This window comes from Coloeus monedula (genome assembly GCF_965178545.1).
Source record: "Coloeus monedula genome assembly, chromosome: 15".
In the NCBI taxonomy this organism is placed as follows: Eukaryota; Metazoa; Chordata; class Aves; order Passeriformes; family Corvidae; genus Coloeus; species Coloeus monedula.
The window spans coordinates 17084555-17103541 of NC_138795.1; the positions used below are offsets into that span (position 1 = coordinate 17084555).

Sequence of the window (18987 nt, forward strand, 5' to 3'; positions counted from 1 at the left end):
TTTTTACAAGAGCATGTAGTGACAGGACAAGAGGGAATGGTTTCAAACCGACAGAGAGAAGGTTTAGATTACATAATAGGTATAAAAATTCTTCCCTATGAGCATGGTGTGGCACTGGCACAGGTTGCCTAGAGAAGCTGTGGCTGCCCCATCCCTGGAACTATTCAAGGCCGGGCTGGATTGAGCTCTGAGCAACCTGGTCTAGTGGAAGGTGTCCCTGGCCATGGCAGGAGGTCAGAACGAGATGATCTGTAAGGTCCTTTCCAAACCAGGCCATTCTGTGACTCTATGAATGCACAAGGCTTCTGCAGGGATGTGAATTGAACTAAAAGCCTGCAGCTTGCCAGCATGGTCTGGGACAGGGAGAGAAGGAAATTACTGTTAGCTCCCCCCTGGGGAAGCTGAGACCCCTGCTTTTGCCCTCAGGACTGCAAAGCTGTATCTGCCACAGAATATCAATGTGTGTGTCTGCCAGGTGGGAGGCTTGGGCTTCCTTCCCAGTCTGACATCCTGACCTGGTGTTGTGATCCTGTGGTGATCTAGTGGCCTTACTGTCCGGCTCTGTGTGTTTGCAGTGATTTGGGTACTGTGAAGACTGACCCCTCCCTTGCCCCAGGGCGAGGAAGTGGCTTCCAGTCGGGTGTGCATTGGGAGCAATTGTATTTTGGCTTTGCATGGCTCACTGCCTTTGCTTTTTCACCTTCAGCCTCCCACTGCCACGGGTGGGCTGGGAGGAGTGGGCATCCCTGTCTTAGTGCAAGGTCTCCTGGCTGGTGGTGGTACTGGTGGCAGCGATGCCTCACTCAGAGAGGCAATCAAGGGGCGCAGGCAGCAGCCAAAGCAGTAGCTGAGGGGGAGCAGAGGGGTGAGAGAAGAGCCCCTGGCACCTCGGGGCTCTAACAAGCACCTTTTCATCGGGCATGAAAAGTCCTTTGGCCTGCGTTCATGACAGCTGCCCTTTGTCTGTGGGCACGATGTGAAGCCACCATTGTGGAGGGGGAGCACACAGGGAGGGCTTGTACCTTGCTTCCAGGCTGCCAGGACGTGCAGTTTCCCTGTGAATGCAAAGCGAGCTGTCGGAGCAAGTGAGTCAGGCTGGCAGAGGGGAGGCCGGGGGTGGCAGCCCCGCTGTTGCCGGCTCGGGCCCCTGCTTCCCGCACCTCCGGAGTCACTGCTGGCCGAGAGGGGATGCAGCTCTCGGCCAATTGGGCGCTGATCTGAAGCGAGGGGGGGGAAGTCTGCTTCTCCCCCCCCCCCTCCCACCTCCGCGCTGGGGCTGTGATTCAGTTCCCCTCCCCCAGCCCACCCCCTCTGCTTGGAGGCTGACAGTTGGAGCCGCAGCCTGCCGGAGCCCCGGAGCTGTTTTCTAAGCCGTGGAAGAGAGACCCAGGGATTTATTCGCAGTTCCTCAGTGCCTGCTGTGTCCTGGGCCGGATGCGCACGGACATGGAGAGTGTCAGCCTCCAGCGACCCGCCTGGAAATGGCAAGTACTGAGTTTGGTTTTGCTCTGCGGCTGGGGCTGGGTCTCCGGGCAGATCCACTACTCGGTGGTTGAGGAGTCAGAGTTGGGAACCGTGGTGGGGAACGTGGCCCGGGACCTGGGCTTGAAGGTGGAGGAGCTGCCAGGTCGCAGGCTGCGCCTGGGCTCAGAGGAGAGCTTGCGCTACTTCGCCGTGCACCTGGACAGCGGCACGCTGGTGGTGAGCCAGCGGCTGGACCGCGAGCGTCTGTGCGGAGCAGCTGCCAGCTGCGTGCTGTCGGTGCAGGTGGTGACAGAGAACCCCCTGCAGCTCTTCCGCCTGGAAGTGGAGATCCTGGACCTGAACGACAACTCCCCGAGCTTCCCCACTGCTCACCGCACCCTGCGCATCGCCGAGTCTGCCACGGTGGCTGCGCGCTTCCCCCTGGAGAGCGCGCAGGACCCCGACGTGGGCACTAATGCTGTGAGCTCCTACCGGCTGAGCCCGAACTCCCACTTCTCCCTGGATGTCAAGCAGCAGCCGGATGGCAAACTCTTCCCGGAGCTGGTGCTGGAGCGTGCCCTGGACCGGGAAGAGCAGCCAGAAGTGCAGCTGGTGCTGACGGCCGTGGATGGGGGAAGCCCAGCTCGCTCGGGCACGGCGCAGATAACGGTCCAGGTCCTAGATGTCAATGACAACGCACCCACCTTTGACCACACCACATACAAGGTGAAAGTCCCGGAAAACACACCTGTGGGGGCTGTGCTCCTCCGGGTCAACGCGTCTGACCCCGATGAGGGCCCCAATGGGGAGACACAGTACTCCTTCGGGGTTCACACCTCCGACTCCGTGCGGAGGCTCTTTGCCCTGGATCCCCGCACTGGCGAGGTCCGGGTGAATGGGGCCCTGGACTTTGAGGAATCGCGTTTCTATGAGATCTATGTGCGAGCCCACGATGGAGGGGTCCCAGAGATGGAGGGCAATTGTGTGCTGCAGGTGCAAGTGGAGGATGCCAATGACAACCCCCCGGAGGTGCTGCTCACCTCCCTGTTGAATCCGGTGCCTGAAGACACCCCACCAGAGACTGTCGTGGGGCTCTTCAATGTACGGGACCGAGACTCAGGGGCCAATGGGGATGTGAGCCTGGACATCTCCCCCGATGTGCCTTTTGCCATCAGGTCCCTTCAGAACCACTTCTCCCTGGTCACCCAGAAGAGCCTGGACCGAGAGTCTACCTCACAGTACGCAGTGGAGCTGATCGCTCAGGATGGTGGTTCTCCTGCCCTCACCACCACACTCACGCTGCTCCTCAATATATCTGATGTGAATGACAACCCCCCACGCTTCTTGCAGCCCTCCTACGATGCCTTTCTCCAGGAGAACAACCCGCCTGGCTCCCTGCTGTGCACCGTCTCTGCCTCAGATCCTGACTACGGGGTTAATTCCCGGCTTGTTTACTCCATAGAGAGTGGCCAAGTGCAGGATGCCCCCATCTCTTCCTTTGTCCACATCAACCCTGACAATGGCAATCTCTACGCTCAGCGCACCTTTGACTTTGAGGTGCTGCAGGTCCTGCCGGTGTCTGTGGTCGTGAGGGACTCGGGGTCCCCCCCCCTCTATGCCAATGTTACCGTCTACATCTTTGTGCTGGACCAGAATGACCATCCCCCCACCATCCTGCACCCTGCCAGTGACAGCGACGTGCCGGAACCCCAGAGGGTCCCGCTGTCTGCCCCACCGGGCTACCTGGTGGCCAAGGTGACAGCAGTGGATGCGGATGCTGGGCACAATGCCTGGCTCTCATACCGACTCTTGCCGCAGTCCACAGACCCCTCCTTGTTCCACGTGTCGCTGTACACCGGGGAGGTGCGGACGGCGCGTGCCTTCCAGGACAGCGATATGGCAGTGCAGCAGCTCGTTGTCCAGGTGATGGACAACGGTGACCCTCCGCTCTCCACCACTGCCACCATCACTGTGGCCCTGGAGGAGGCAGCCCTGGAGGAGAGCTTCAAGCCTCAGGATTTCCTGGCTGGTGCCACGGAGAAGCCAGACCTGACCTTCTACCTGATCATCGCGCTGGCAGCCGTTAGCACGGTGGCACTGGCCACTGTCACCCTCCTGGCCGCCCGGTGCCTCCGGCGCAAGGGCCGGGCTGCCGTCTCACCCTACTGCTGCTGCTGGCTCAGCGAGTCGCCCTCCCGGGACTTCTGCAAGCACTCCAGCCCCAAGCTCCAGCTCAGCTCCGACGGCACCCTTAAGTACATGGAGGTCACGCTGCGACCCACCGACTCCCCATCCCAGCACTACAGCACCTGCTTCTCCCCGGGCTCCGAGCGCACCGACTTCACCTTCCTGCGGCCCTGCCCAACCCCCGCCACCCTGCCGAGGGAAAGCGGCGCTTTCCTGTCCGCCGCCGGCACGCTGCGGGACCGCGGCCAGGTGAGCGGCCCGGGGCGGGGTCCGGCGGTGCCGGGCGTTCGGGGGGCGCGGAGCGGCCGCGCAGGTTCGCGGCGGCGGCGCGCGGGCCGTGATTGGCGCCGGTGTTGCTGTCCTGGGGAAGGCGCGCGGCGATTGGAGCGGCGGGGCCCAATGGAGCGGCGGCTGCGCGGCGCGCTCCCCCCGCCCCGTCGAGCCGCGTCCGCCCCAAACAATGAATGGGAGCGGCGAGCGCTGAGCGCGGCCCCCGGCGCCCAGGGCATCGCTCCCCGGCCGGCCACCCGGCAAGGATGCCGAGGGCAGGGCAGGCGCGCCGGTCCCTGGGGCTGCCGCGTGTCTTCTCCTTCTGTTTGTTCTTGCACAGCTCGTCTGCTCAGATCCGGTACAGCATCCCGGAGGAGCTCACACGGGGTGCTTTTGTGGGCAATATTGCGAAGGACCTGGGCACCGATGTGGCAAAACTGGCGGCAGCTAATCTGCAGGTACTGTCTGATTCGGATTCCCAGTATTTCTCCGTCAATGTGAACACTGGTGTTATTATGGTCAGCGAGCGGATAGACCGGGAGCAGCTCTGCGGGCAGAACCCACGCTGCTTCCTCCACTTGAAACTTGCCATCGAGAACCCAGTGGAGTTTTACCGTATTGAGGTGGAGATCTTGGATATCAATGACAACCCCCCGGAGTTCCCCAGTGATGAGGTTTCCTTGCGCATCTACGAGCTGGCGTCTCTGGGTGCCCGCTTCCCCATCCAGCCAGCCCAGGACCCTGACGTGGGCACCAACACCTTGCAGACCTATCACCTGAGTGCCAATGACAACTTCAACCTCAACGTGAAGGCCCGCACTGATGGTGGGAAGTTCCCTGAGCTGGTGCTGGAGCGGGCCCTGGACCGGGAATTCAGAGCTTTCCACTACCTGGTCCTGACTGCTGAAGACGGGGGCTCTCCCCCACAGTCCAGCAAGATCCGCATCACTATTCAGGTTCTGGATGCCAATGACAACCACCCGGTCTTTGACAGACCATCATACGGAGCACGCTTGGTGGAGAACTCGCCGCTGGGCACCCTCGTGGTGAAGTTAAATGCCACCGATGTGGACGAAGGACCCAACGGAGACATCCGCTACTCCCTCAGTAGCCACAACTCAGCTGCCTTACGCCAGATCTTTGCCATCGATGAGCAAACTGGGGAGATTCGTGTCCAGGGCAACCTGGACTTTGAGGAGGCGACAGTGTATGAGATTGAAGTGGAGGCCAAGGACATGGGGTCACCCACGATGGAGGAGCACTGCAGTGTGGTGGTGGAAATCACTGATGTCAATGACAACGCCCCCGAGGTCATTCTTACCTCCTTCTCAAGCACCCTGAGCGAGGACGCGCTGCCGGGCACAGTGGTGGCCGTGATACACGTCAGAGACAGGGACTCTGGCGAGCAGGGCAAGGTCCTGTGTCACGTGTCTCCAGATCTTCCCTTCCAGCTGCGTAAGGACTACGAGCACCAGTACTCGCTGCTCACCAGCACCCGTTTGGACCGGGAGCACGTTGCCTACTACAATGTCACCGTCTCTGCCTCGGACCTGGGCCATCCCCCACTCTCCCGCCACACCATCTTGCCAATCACCCTGATAGATGTCAATGACAACGCTCCCCAGTTTGAGCAAGCGTCCTATGAAGTGCTGGTGGCAGAAAACAACCCAGTGGGCAGCGTGCTGGTTACAGTCTCTGCTGCCGACCCTGACTCGGAGCAGAATTCCCGCCTGTCCTACTCCATCCTGCGAGCTGGTGGGACAGATCCAGGCCTGGATCCTACTCGCTACCTCTCGATACATCCCACGAATGGGCAGGTCACTGCCAAATTCCCTTTTGACTATGAGCAAACCACCTATCTCCAGTTCCATGTGGAGGTCTCTGATGGTGGCTCCCCGGCCCTGAGGAACAGAACACTGGTTCATGTTTTTGTAGTGGACCAGAACGACAATGCCCCACGGGTGCATTTCCCCAGGGCTGGGGAGGACTCTGCTACTCAGTTCCGAATTTCCCCCTCCATTGTCCCTCCTGCCCTCATCACCAAGGTGGTGGCAATAGATGCGGACTCGGGGCGCAATGCTTGGCTATCCTACCACCTCGTGGAAGCCACAGACCTGGGGCTTTTCAGCGTGTCCCTGCGTTCTGGGGAGGTCCGGATCATGCGGGCTCTGCAGGAGACGGACGCCTCTGCGCACGAACTGCTGGTGGTGGTCCGGGATGCCGGGGAGCCCCCACTCTCCACAGCCGTCACACTGGTGGTGCTGGTGGAGGAGAAGGGTCCGGAGGCCCTGCAGGGCTCCGAGGCTCGGGCTGCTGATGGTGGGGGCTTGCCCACTATTACGCTTTACCTGATTGTGTCCCTAGTGCTCATCTCCGCCGTCTCGCTGGTGGGACTGGCAGCGCTGGGCATTCGGTGCCTCCGGCGGGGCTCTGCACCTGCCAGCCAGGGCTGCTGCGTGGAGAGCGTGAACACGCTTCAGCCTCCTCCCAGCCACATCTTTGGGCACTTGCACTATGAGCCTAAGCAAGGGGACACTGTGATGGGCGTGCAGGTGACAGCAACGGCACCCCCCGCCCCTCGTTACCGCTCCTGCTTTTCGCCAGTGTCGGATATCAGCGAGTTCATGTTTGTGAAACCCTCCGCGGATCCCACCCTGTGCAGCGAGGTGAGCTCGGGAGTGTGGTCTCCAGCCTGAACACAGCCCCGGTGTTCGCGGGGCTCGGCACCGACCTGACCGGCTTTGGGGAGGGGGTGTCCGCCGGTGCCCGGTGCCAGCAGCCGGGCGGGGCGGAGCGGGGTTCCCGCTGCCGGGAGTCCCCGGCGCCCTCCCGGCGCTGCGGGGGCGGAGTGGCGGCAGCGGGGGAAGGGAGGGGGGGCTACGCCGTGCGTATTTTGGGGAAGGCGGTGAGATGGAGAAGGGGAGGAGGAGGGAGAGAAAAAGGAGGAGGAGGAGGAGGAGGAGGGGGCTGTGGAGAGACGTAAAACTGTCACTCGGTCCATCCCCTCCGCTCGTTGACTTTGTGTGTCTTTGCGTATCGAGAAGCGGTTCAGCCGGCCGGGCTGCGCTCGTCCCCTCCCCCGCCTCCTCCATCCCTCCCTGTCCGGCTCCGGCGGCGGCTTCCTCCCTGCACAACCCGCTCGGACCCCCCTGGGGCGCGGGGGTTCCGGCTGCGGGGGCGGGGAGGCGGGGGAGGCTGCGCGGAGCCGCCGCCGCTCCTCTCCGCGCTGCTCCGCTCGCACACCCGGCACGGGATGCTCGCGGGACAGAGTTTGCCATGGCAGCTCCCGCTGCTGCTCGCAGCCCTCTCCTGCCTGCCGGCTCCCAGCTGCGCCCAGCTCCACTACTCCGTGCCCGAGGATCGCGAGCCGGGCTTCTCTGTGGGCGACCTGGCCAAGGACTTAGGGGTGGAGGTGCGGAGCCTGGCTGCCCGCAACCTGCGCCTGGTGAGCGAGGGTGGGCAGCGGCACTTCCAGGTGGACCTGGCGGCAGGTGTGCTGCTCCTGGACAGCAGGCTGGACCGGGAGGTACTGTGTGGACAGAGCCCCACGTGCTCTCTGCACCTCCAGCTCGTCATGGAGAATCCCCTCCAGCTCCACCGTGTTGAGGTGGACGTCCTCGACGTGAATGACAACGCGCCCCAGTTCCCCAAGCCGGAGGTGGTGCTGGAGATCACTGAGGTAGCCAACCCTGGGACTCGGCTGCCCTTGGAGGTAGCAGAAGACCCGGATATGGGCTCCAACTCCATCTCCACCTACGAGCTCAGCCCCAGCAAGCATTTTGCCCTGAGCATCAACGTGAGAGGAGATGGTGTTAAAATGCCCGAGATCGTGCTTGAAAAAGCACTGGATAGAGAGAAAGTGCCTGTTCATCATCTAACACTGACAGCCCTGGATGGAGGGAATCCTGTGAAGTCTGGCACTGCCAAGGTTACCATCCATGTCCTGGATGCAAATGACAACCCTCCTGTCTGTGATCCACCCATAGCCAAGGTACTTCTGGAGGAGAATGTGCCAGTGGGCACTCTGGTCACCAAGCTGAATGTCACCGACTTGGATGAAGGTCCCAACGGGGATGTGGAATATTCTTTCAAAACTAGCAATAATGCACCTGGTAAATTCACCAAGCTGTTCTCCTTAGATGCTCGGACAGGGGAGATCAGAACCAAAGCCCCGCTGGATTATGAGGAATCCAGTGCTTACGAGATTGCGGTTCGAGCCAGGGACAAGGGATCTCCAGCCATGGAAGGCCACTGTCACCTGCGAGTGGAATTAATTGATATCAATGATAATAGCCCAGAGATTGTGCTGACCTCTGTCTCCAGCCCAGTGCAGGAGGATGCAGCCCCAGGCACTGTGATCGCCCTCATTGGCGTGAAGGACAGCGATTCTGGTGACAATGGGCAGGTCCGTCTACAGATAGCAAAAGAGCTCCCATTTAAACTAGTGTCGTCTTTTAAAGAGCATTTCTCTCTGGTCACCAGTGGTCCCCTTGATCGGGAGAAGGCCAGTGGATACAACATCACGGTGAGGGCTGTGGATTCAGGGTCCCCCCAGAGGGCCACACAAAAAACCTTTTATCTCCGCATTGCTGACGTGAATGATAACGCACCGAATTTCTCCAGCCCTTTTGATACAGCTCACGTTCAGGAAAACTCCCTCCCTGGAACTTCTGTCTTTTCAGTGTCAGCATCAGATCCTGATGAGGGTAGCAATGCCAAGCTGTCTTACTCCATCCTGGACAACGGGATGCAGGATGTACCCATCTCAACCTACTTCCGAATAGACCAGGACAATGGCACCATCTACACCGTGCGAGCTCTGGATTACGAGCAGGACAAGGTGTTCCAGGTGCCTGTGGAGGTGAAGGATGCTGGGTCTCCTGCTCTGAGTAGCACTGCTGTGGTCCATGTGTTTGTCCTGGATGAGAATGACAATGCTCCCAACATTGTCTACCCGTCTGTCCCCAAGGGCTCTGCCTTCCACCAAGCCATCCCAGCCTTGGCAGAGCCTGGCTATCTGGTTACCAAAATTGTAGCAGTTGATGCTGACAGTGGCCATAATGCCTGGCTGTCCTACCAGCTGCAGGAGTCTGCTGAGGCTTTGCCTTTCCAAGTGGAACGCCGCTCTGGAGAGATAAGGGTTGCACAGGCTCTCAGGGAGTCAGAAGATTCCCACAGGCTGGTGGTCGAAGTGAGGGACAATGGCACCCCGTCCCTCTCGGCCTCTGTGGTAATAGTCATTTCTCCAGAGGAAAACAGCATGCAGGACTTCTCCAAGTCCTTGGACCTCCCCCAGTCTTCTCCCGAGGATACCAACCTAACACTTTACCTCATCATCTCCTTGGTGTCCATCTCCCTCGTGTCCTGCGTGATGTTTGGGCTGGTGGCTGCCCGGTGTCTCAAAGCTGGCAGTGCCAGCTGGACCTTCACGGGTTGCTGCCGAGGGACTGGCCGCAAGCCCGCCTCCCATTTCCGAGGGCAGATGAAGCCAGATGGCTTCATCAAGTACCTGGATGTGGGGGGAGCGGGCTTGACCTCCCAGGCACAGAATTACACCTCTTGTTTCTCGCCCATGTCTGACCAGAGCGATTTCCTCTTTGTAAAGCCCTTCAGCCATTCTAGCACTGCGGAGACCGTGGCTGCCTATGAGCAGGTGACCAGCACCTTAGCGAGTCCCTGCGATGGGGTAAGAGATGGCTGTTTCTCACTGTCCTCTCTGCTGAGTGCAACAGTTTGTCATATCCAGGCCAGCTGGCTGTTCCCTGTCTGTCCTTCCTTCTAAGACGGTGGCCTCAGGGAACATGTGTCACTGTCACCTCCTGGCAGGTGAAAGTTTTGGCTCGGCTTGGTGGAGGTGGGGGAAGGGGCTGAGCAGCACTATAGGATCAAAGACTCCGTGTTTGTAGCAGTGGAGAGTTTCCCCTTGGCCCCGCTCGTACTTGTTTCTTTTTAAAGTGATTCTTAGCGCGGTTGGGAACAGATTGATTGGGGGTTTAACTTCTTGGTTCTGTTTAACCCCTTTTTCCTCCATGGCATATGAACTGTGGTGCGGGGGAGGTTATCTGGAAGGAAAGTCTGCCTGTGTTTCTTTTGCTCAGTTTTAGAGGTGCACTGTAGAAATTTCTCATTTCTTAAGCTCCAGGTGTTATTAATTACTGACTGTGCCTCAGCAAGGGATCATTTTCCAGCTTGAGCAAGGAGCTGAATTCAGTATTGAGCACTAAAATACTGAAATGTCAGCAGTGACATTATTCACAAAGATCCTGGTGACCTTACGTGCCCTTGGGCTTGCAGAGGCTGAGGAGTGGCAAGCTTTGAAAACTTGAGCTGTTTGTACTCAGCTGCCTAAGTATAGATGTAGGTGACTGTGTTTAGCTGGAGCTTTTATAACTTTGGGCTATAAAAAGTAAAGCAATTTAGTGTCACAAATGCCTGCCCTAAATTTGAAAATGGTAATTACAACAGGAATTCAGAATATGGAAGGGCTATTCAAAATATTGGGAAGGGCTTATCTAGTGCAGTATTGTGTGTCAGCGTGTGCAAAAATGCGTCTCTGAAATCTGGAGGGCAAGTCTTTAAACAGCTTCATTTGCATGCAGCATGGGGACCAGTGGGGCATCTATTTTAGGGGAGTAATTTATTCTAATATCTTCTTTCATGAGTATCATCAAAGCTGCAGAGAAATTAGTGAGAGCACATCTACTAAATAAGAATCTAGGTCAGCTCTACTCGTCTTCACTTTTCCTTGGTACTTGCATGTACAAGCAGAATAATCCTATAAAACTGGTGTTCCACTATGTATGGACTGTGAGTTGCTCATTCCTAAAATAGCTGAGGGAAGTGTTGTCCTTTCCAGGTAGTATGTCATCACCCTGCAGTTAATTAAGATGATTATGATTTTCGGAAGAGTGCGTTTTCCCAACAGAAACAGTTTGTGCTATTTAGTGCTTCCCACAAAGGCGTGATTCAAACAGGAAAATACAAGCTTGCTCCATGTCCTTCCTTATTTACAAAATGTTCATTGTCTGGTGGTAAAATAACACGGGCAGAGAGCGATACGGGGGCTTCTTAATGAGGTTACAAAGTGTGCTGCTGTGTCTGAAGGTTATTGTGTCTCCTAAACAAATAATGCTTTTTCCTCTTGCTGTCGGAAGTTTATTCTTCTGTCTGTGGACAGAAATATTGTAGTGCTGCAAGGCCACAGCATCTAGGAAAAGTCATTCAAACACAATGCCTGCAAACAAGACCTCAGGCAGGCCTTTTTAAGGACCGCAGAAGGAGAGATTAGGAAGGTCTGTTACCATTTTACCTTAGAGTATTAAAAGCATCTTTCTCAGTATCAATTAACTCTGCCACCCCCTCACACCCCCCTTCCCCCTCCAAGCTCATTATTGTGGTACCACTGCTCCTGCTGGATTCATGCCCTTATCAGTTTATTTCATGCTTCATTTCTTTCACAGCCTGGTTTCCTGAGCTGCTTTGGAAGATTATTCTCTGAACAGTTTTTGTCATGCTTTTTGGTATTCATGCTGCTTCAGAAATACTCCAGAAAGGGGGAGGGGGAGCTTTCTCTTTGTTCTAATTGATTTGCTTCACTTGGACAGAACATGCTGATACTCCAGACTGAAATAATCCAGGATCAGTTCGCTTTCATTTCCAAAGGCAAGAACGGAGGTATTAAAACTCTTCTTTTTCTTTGCAGCAAGCTCAGCCTAACACAGATTGGCGCTTCTCTCAGACCCAGAGACCTGGAACAAGTGGGTAAGTGGCTCTTTCTTCATTTATCTGTGGGATGAAGGTTTCTTTTCTTTGTGTGCCACTTTCAGTGCTGGGAAGTCCATGAGTGGCAGCTCTGAGGACGGGTGTTGCTGTCGTTGATGTCAGAAATAGGGCTGCTCCTGTGGCAGCTGTGTTTGGTGGGGGTGTGACAGCTGCTCTTGGCACTGGTGTGTCTGGCTTTGGTGTCTGCACCTCAGGAACTGGAAGGAACTCCAGGTGAAGGTGTGAGATGGTCAAAGGACTGGACAATGGGTTTCACAGAGAAAGGCTTCTTTGCTGAAGCAGATTTTGGGCATTTGAGTAAATTCCTTCCTGAGTCAAAAATCTAAATTTTGCTCCCTTCGTGGAGGCCACTGGAAATCACTCCCTTTGCCAGTGGTGGAGCCTTGAGCTCTGTGCTGCTGAGGTGTGTTCACAGAACCACAGAATGGCTCAGGAGGGAGGGCACCACAGAGCTTCACCTGGTTCCACCTCCCTACTCAGCAGGGTCATCCCAGAGCACACAGCACAGGATTGTGTCCAGACAGTTCTGGAATATCCCCAGTGAGGGAGGTTCCACCACCTCTCTGTGAGGTGTGTGTGAGGTCAGAAAAGAAGCCCCAGCAGCAGGGCAGAGACCTCCCAAGCGAGTACCCTGCTCTTGACTGGCGCTCTCTTGCCTTTGGCCCACCAAGGTTTGCTTGTCTTGGTCCACACTGAGAGACCACTGACAACAAAATGTTGTTCTTTGCCTCTCCCATCTTCCCTCGTGGCTCATGAGCAGGGACAGGGATCCCCTTCAGAGGGTGAACTCCCTTGAAAGAGAGAACTGAATTCCACCTTTCTCTGTGAATACCCCAACCAGAGGTTATTGTGTGTGCCGAGATTGGCTCCAGGATATTTATATGTGAAAAGATTATAGCTTTTGGGGAATACCTGAGGATTACACTCTTGGAGCAATCAGGAGTAAATTTGGGTGATGTGCTTCCTCATCTGGCTGGGTCAGGGTCTGTGCTCTGTCATTCCTGGTGCCCACTATGGAGGTTAAAATGGTGACATGGCAGTACTGGGTGCTGGATTTTGGTGTCAGAGCTTGCAGTTAAACATCTGCAGCAGCTGCTTGTGCCTTACTCTTTCCCTGGGTCTGGCTCTGTAATTCATCTTATCAGAAAATTAAGAGATTGCTATAGCCAACTTGTTGAAGTGATTAAACTTTGCTATGAGGCTCTTCCAGCTGATAAAGCTAAAATGGAGTGAGGGTTTGATGTAATTAGATAAAAGTGTTCATAGTAGAAACTGCCCTTGGACTTTAAAACAAAGCTTTAGGTGGATTAGTTTTCTCAGAGGTTTGTTGAATTCCCCATCACTGACAACGTTTTAATCAAGGAACATCTTCCTAAGCATTTCCGCTCTAGTTCCAATGACAATTAACAAGGCCCTGTTAATGCAGAAATGCACCACAGCTGCTGTAATTGTTTTGCTGTGAGAAGGCAGTAAATGAGCCCCATCAGAGCAAGCTCTGCTGCTGTCTCTTGTAGCATCATGCTGGGGCTCTTCAAGGCACAGAGCTGATGCAGTCCAGGCCCCCTTAGCTCAGTGACAGGGACTTTTCTCAGGTCATGGGACAGTGACACTCAGCCCAGCTCCCAGCCTCTGCCTGGGTCTCTTCACAAGCTCCATCCCCTTCCCAGTGCCTAGGAGACAGCAGCAACTCGTGGCGTGGGAAGAGAGAGGGCAAGAGGAAAGGCAGCCTCAGGCTGTTTGTGGGGAGCTGAAGTGGTGTGACGTGATAGTTCTGGGGCATGAGCCGCGGTGTCACTGCTGAGGAGCTGTGACCTGGGTGCCCAGGACAGTCCCTGGAACAGCTGCTCTTGAATCACAGAATGGTTTGGGTTGGAAAGGACCTTAAAGCTCAGCTTTTTCCACCCCCTGCCATGGGTAGGGTCACCTTCCCCTGGATCAGGTTGCTCAGAGCCCCATGTCAGTGCCTGTTGTGACAGGGGTCCCACAGCATGGGCTGAACCTTGGCTTTGGAAAGAGACTTTGCCCGAGCACAGGCTGCTGCTGAAATAACTGGAAAAGCTCAGTGGATTTTAATTCCTGCTGGTTTTCCCCACTTGCCTGTGTCCACATTTGCAACAAAACGGCTCTTGAAGATTTTTTTCCCCCTCTGTTTCTTTCATGCTGTTTGAAGTTAAATGAAGGGGGATGTTCTTATTCCAGACCTGTGTGACAGTATTAAAGGATGGAAATAGAAAGTGCTCTCATGTGTTCAGTGCCCAGCCCTGACATCTCCCTGGTGATCAAGCAGGCAGATCCTGGAAAGCAGCCCACTCCCCATTGTGCTGTTCCTGTGCTATTCCCGGCGTTTTGATGCCTGGTGTGTGAATTCCCAGGCCCTGCTTGGTAGTACAGGTATTAAAGAGGGGGCAAGTGCAGCTGCCTGAGCCTGGCTCGCTGTTCTCCCTGCGATGCTGAACCCTGTACAGATGTGGCTCGTGCTGACAGGTGAAGCTCTGTAGCAGCACGAGCTCTCTGAACTGCAGGGCTCTGCTTGGTGCTTGGGGAGCACAGCCACCTTGGAGCTGAGAATCAGAAAACAGGATGTGCTCTTAACTTGATTTGACCCAAATTTAATAACAATAAAGATGTGGCAGCTTAGGCCAGAGGTTTGGATGGAGCCTGGCACTGACCCTAAGCCAGAAACAAGCTCAAACCCATGTTGGGGTTTCTCCCTTGTTGTCTCCATGGGAGCTGGGGAAGAAACAATCCTGTCTTTTCTCTGCATAGCCCTGCCCATCACAACAAATCCCACATGTCTCTGGGCACCTGGGACCAGGCAGAACAGGGGAAGCTCGGTGAGGCAGGGACAAGCTCTTGATCTCGTACATCGCTGCTGCTCCGGGACAACAAAGGGAATCTGCTCTTTGTTCTGAAACACGGGAGAGCTCTGGTGCACATGCTCAGGAGATAAGAGCTCAGACAATATGCTCTGAAAATGTGGTAGCGAGGCAGACCTGAGCAAAACAATTCAGAATTAATCTTGTTTGGGAGAAATAGGAGGATAGGATGATTAATTTAATGATGTTTGTGTTTTGTTTTTCTTAAAAAAATGAACACCCGTGCTGTCGCTGGGCAAATGTAAATGAATCCAGAGTGATTCCAAGCAGCAGATGCCATTCCCAGACAAATCAGATCAGTGGCTCTAGCGGAGATTACAGTGATGAATTGGCCAAAGTGGAGTAAATGAATGGTCCAGCAGCATTGCAGGACATCCCTGTGGGATCATCAGTGTGGGGTTTCCCTGTGGGAGGAGGCTGGTGGTGTAAGGGAGAAGAATGCAGGGACTGCGGCTGCTTCAAAGGACCCATCTTGTTGTTTTGGTTGGTTTTCGTTGTTGTCCCCTGCATGTTCATGGTGCTGCCTGACCCTGGCTGCTCTTTGTTTTGGTGTCTGTGCGATGACTTGTACAGGAAAACACCGGGCTGAAGTCAGGATTTCCTTCCTGGAGGATGGGGAGGGCTCTGTGCTGCTCACAGGTGGGTGTGGGAGGGTGAGACAGGCCAGCTGGGAAGAGCCAGTATGTCCTGGGCATCTCGTGGCAGGAGTGAGGACAGTTTTGGGCTGTGTGGACAGGCTGGGAGGAGATCCCAGGCAGGAGACACCCCAGAGACAGCGGCAGGGGACTCACAAGGAGGTGGGAAGCAGTGTGAGAATCCATAGCAACTCCAGGGGAGGGAGGAGCAAAGCGTGTAGAGAAGATGCAGAGTTGCCATTTCACACCCCCCTTCCATTGGTTTTCTCCAATCCTGAATCCCCCTTTGTTAAGGCTTCCCAAAGCTGTTGCTAGCCAGGCTTCCCCTCCCAGGCTGAGCACAGCCAATAGTGATGTTCACTTCCCTGCACTTGTTTATCAAACAGCACCCCAGCTGCCCTGTCTGACCCCAGCCATCATCCCCCCACCCAAAGCATGAGGGGCTTGGGGCTGGCAGCAGAGATGCTGCAGCAGGAGAGAGCCAGGAAGGAAAAGAGGGTTGGTTTTTTTTTTTTCATTCTTTGTTTTGTTTTCACTCAAGAACTCCAAGAGTTGGGCTTGCAGGGCTGTCAACAGGCTGCCTGTGCGTGCTGGGGGCTGGGGAGAGGAATAAAGAGTAGTCCTTTGAGCTCTCAGGGGTGTTCTCGTGGCTCAAAGCTTGCAGGTACAGCCAAGGGGGGGTTGTGGTCTGTTTTTGGGGTGCACGACAGTGTAGCAGGACACTGACCCCATATGTGTGTCTGGGGGGGGGCATCCCAGAGCAGCTGGGGCCAGAGGAGTGGAGAGAGGGAAACACGGACATTCCTGGGCTTACACAGCGTGGGGGCGGATGCCCAGCAGAAGGACAACTGGCCACAGCTGCGGGCTTTGCCCACATCCTTCCTAAAAATAAACATTTGCATCCTCGGGGGCCACAGGGGTGTCTGTGGGCATTGGAAAAGCCCAGGAATTTACGCTGTGAGTTCGTGTGGTGTTGTAGTGGATCCAGGAGCAAGCGCTCCAAAGCACACGCGCAGGGCGCCGGTGGGGCTGTGCAGATAAACGCTGATGGATTTGCCTTCTGCTCATTCATGGCAAACGTGGGAATGGGCACGTGCCAGGCAGCGCTGCCGGACAGGCTGCCCACTGACAGGAGCAAAAGGAGCAGCAGAGGGAAGTGCCGCTTGGGAAGTTTAGGAAATCATTACAATCCTCATGTTTCCCTCCCAAGTGCACCCCAGGGTTAAGGCAGCGGTGGCATTTGCTGTGCCGGGTGTGGTTGCACATGTTTTGCAGGTGAATTATAAAGTTGTAACAGTCTCTGGGCTAAAATTCCTGCTTCTTCTGGCTGGGTTGTGTTTGTTTGCCTGTTCAGTACTGAGTAGGTAGTGGTTCCTCCACAACTCCTGCAGCATGGGGAGTGTGGAGCTGCTCTCAGCTGCCACCCCAAGGCCTGGGGAAGGTGTGAGTGGAGCCCTGCAGCCTGAAAAAACCATGGCAGCCTCTGGAAATCTATTTGAGGTCATGGCTTTGAAGGAGCAGCCATAATCTAAGTGACAGTGTTCTCCTAAGACGGAGAGCTGCTGTGCTTTAAGGTGGGCTGTGAATCTCTGAGTGCAGAAGCAGCTCTGCTCTGAAGGGGTTTCCCCCTGCCAAGTCCTCTGGGGCTGTAGAACTCAAATCACCAACTTCTGCCAGGTCTTGGCTAGCCTGGGAGAGAAGTTGCCTTTTTGTTGAGTATTTGGGATGGTTGTTCATGAACAGTGATGAAGCCCACGCCAGTCCCCAGCCTGTTTGTGTGGCTTTTGCTCAGCAAACACCTTGGAGGGAACCACAGAAGCCCAGGAAAGGCCAGACTGTTTTATCTGTCAGGTTTGACCCAGTGGGTTGTGAAACTGAAAAGATTGAAGACAACTCAGAGCCTCATGGCTTGGAGGGGCTGGAGTGTGTCCAGGGAAGGGAACGGAGCTGGGAAGGGGCTGGAGCCCCAGGAGTGGCTGAGGGAGCTGGGAAGGGGCTGGAGCCCCAGGAGCAGCTGAGGGAGCTGGGAAAGGGGCTCAGGCTGGAGCAAAGGAGGCTCAGGGGGGACCTTGTGGCTCTGCACAAGTCCCTGACAGGAGGGGGCAGCCGGGGGGGTCGGGCTCTGCAGGGAACAGGGACAGGAGGAGGAAAAGGCTTCAAGTTGTGCCAGGGGAGGTTTAGATTGGATATTAGGGGAAATTTCTTCAGAGAAAGGGTGGTCAGGGGTTGGATCAGACTGCCCAGGGCAGTGGTGGAGTCTCTATCCCCGAAGGGATTTAAAAGTTGTGCAGATGTGGCACGTGGGGCTTGGGTTTGTGCTGGAATTGTCAGTGCTGGGTTAATGGTTGGATTCAATGATCTCAAAGGACTTCTCCAATCAAACAATTCTGTGATTTTATTACTGGGATTTCCAGTCAAAACCTGCAGAGAAAACATTGCTTTAAAAGGACTGTGAGGCTGCCCAGAGTCTGGCTTTGCTCTGAGCATGGGCTGCAGCCTTGTGGTGCAGTTTTGGAGTGGATTTGGGGTGCTAGGACAGGCAGGAGCTGTTTGGATGCTGGGAGCAGGACTTGTCCCTGGATAACTGCTCTCCCTTCCCCTCCTCTTGCAGAGCTGATCTGATCTTGGGATTGGAAGCTGAAGGTTTAATAGAGATGTGTCCTGGTCCCACCCCACCTCCCCTTCCATAGTCAGGAGACCACAGAGCTGGTCCCCTGTGCCACCTGGAGCACTCCTGCTGGCAGGCTCCACCCTTTTGTCTATTAACATCCCAAATCTCAGCAGATTCAGTATTTGGGCTTCTTTCTACATCACGTAGGCCTTTTTAACTGAGTATTTCCTTCCCTTATGGACCATTCTGGGCCAATAATCCCTTTATCTGCATTCGTCATGGCCCTTGAAGTCTGAACCCTCCAGATCCTGCCAAGTGGGACAAAAGCCGAAAAGTCTTTTGTGGAGAAAAGGAAATACCCCAGCGATGGGATGTGTTTCTCATTGTGGACAGCCCCCAGAATGAATATCAGGAGTTTCATCACCAGTTTTATGTATGGAAATGCTATTTTAGGTAATTTAACAGGTGCTACACGTATTAGTTTAATTTTTCTCTCTCCATCTGCTTCCTGCGCAGCTGAGCACGCGCCATGGCCGGCTGCGGAGATGGATCTGAAAAATAGGCACAGCAACCTTTCCAAAGAATTTCTCAAAATATCCTTCCTGGCATGTCTGGGACACAGGTGGTGGCAGGACGGCCCGGGGGAAATAATTCCTGCTCTCGGCTCTGTCTCCTTCAGGAGGGTTAGAAGAGTTCCAGGGAGAGGGGACACTGCCCTGGCCCCACTTTTAGAGACTTTGTGGGCTTTTGTTCTGCCTTCATCCAGCAGAGCAGCATCCCAGCAGCTCCATGGGCTGGAAGTAAAAGCTCTCCGGTGCTTTAGGAGGCTGGAAATCTTCCCCCCACTCACACTTCCAATTCCATCTTTGCAAAGTCATGATCTTAAAGCTGGGCTTCATCCACGCTCCCTCCAGGCCTTGTAATTGCGTTACAGAAGTGGCCGGGAATGTGCGGAGCCGAGGGAACGTGGGGGAAGGGCTGGCAGCATCCTCTGTCAGGGAAGGCAGAAGGACAGGAAATTGTGGCAATTTTGGAGCTGATCCCACTTTTTCGGAGGCTGGGGGAGGGCGGTGGGCTGCGGGACGTGGTCGTGGGAAGTGGGACAGAGGGATGCTCGCCCCGGGCTGTGTCCCCAGGCGCGGGGCCGTGTCCCCGCACGCCT

The 18987-nt window shown here is 55.5% G+C and overlaps 2 protein-coding genes across 11 annotated transcripts in view; both read left to right on the plus strand.

Moving 5' to 3' along the window:
* Positions 1 to 18987, plus strand: part of LOC309578480 (protocadherin gamma-C5-like) — a gene marked incomplete at its 5' end in the record, with an annotated part of 214695 nt that overhangs the window by 183662 nt on the left and 12046 nt on the right. For 8 of the 10 annotated variants that reach the window (XM_082291158.1, XM_082291156.1, XM_082291161.1 and 5 more), the window contains one exon: positions 11624 to 11682. In XM_082291158.1, the coding sequence (XP_082147284.1) occupies positions 11624 to 11682 (59 nt within the window). Of the gene's footprint in view, positions 1 to 1434; positions 3901 to 4115; positions 6588 to 11623; positions 11683 to 18987 lie in introns of those variants that run through there. The other 2 variants (XM_082291157.1, XM_082291153.1) reach the window with 2 other exon arrangements.
* Positions 7175 to 9703, plus strand: LOC309578651 (protocadherin gamma-C5-like; the record flags this gene model as incomplete). The annotated part of the gene is made up of 1 exon (XM_082291415.1): positions 7175 to 9703. The coding sequence occupies one exon, from the start codon at positions 7175 to 7177 to the stop codon at positions 9701 to 9703; it is 2529 nt and encodes an 842-aa protein (XP_082147541.1).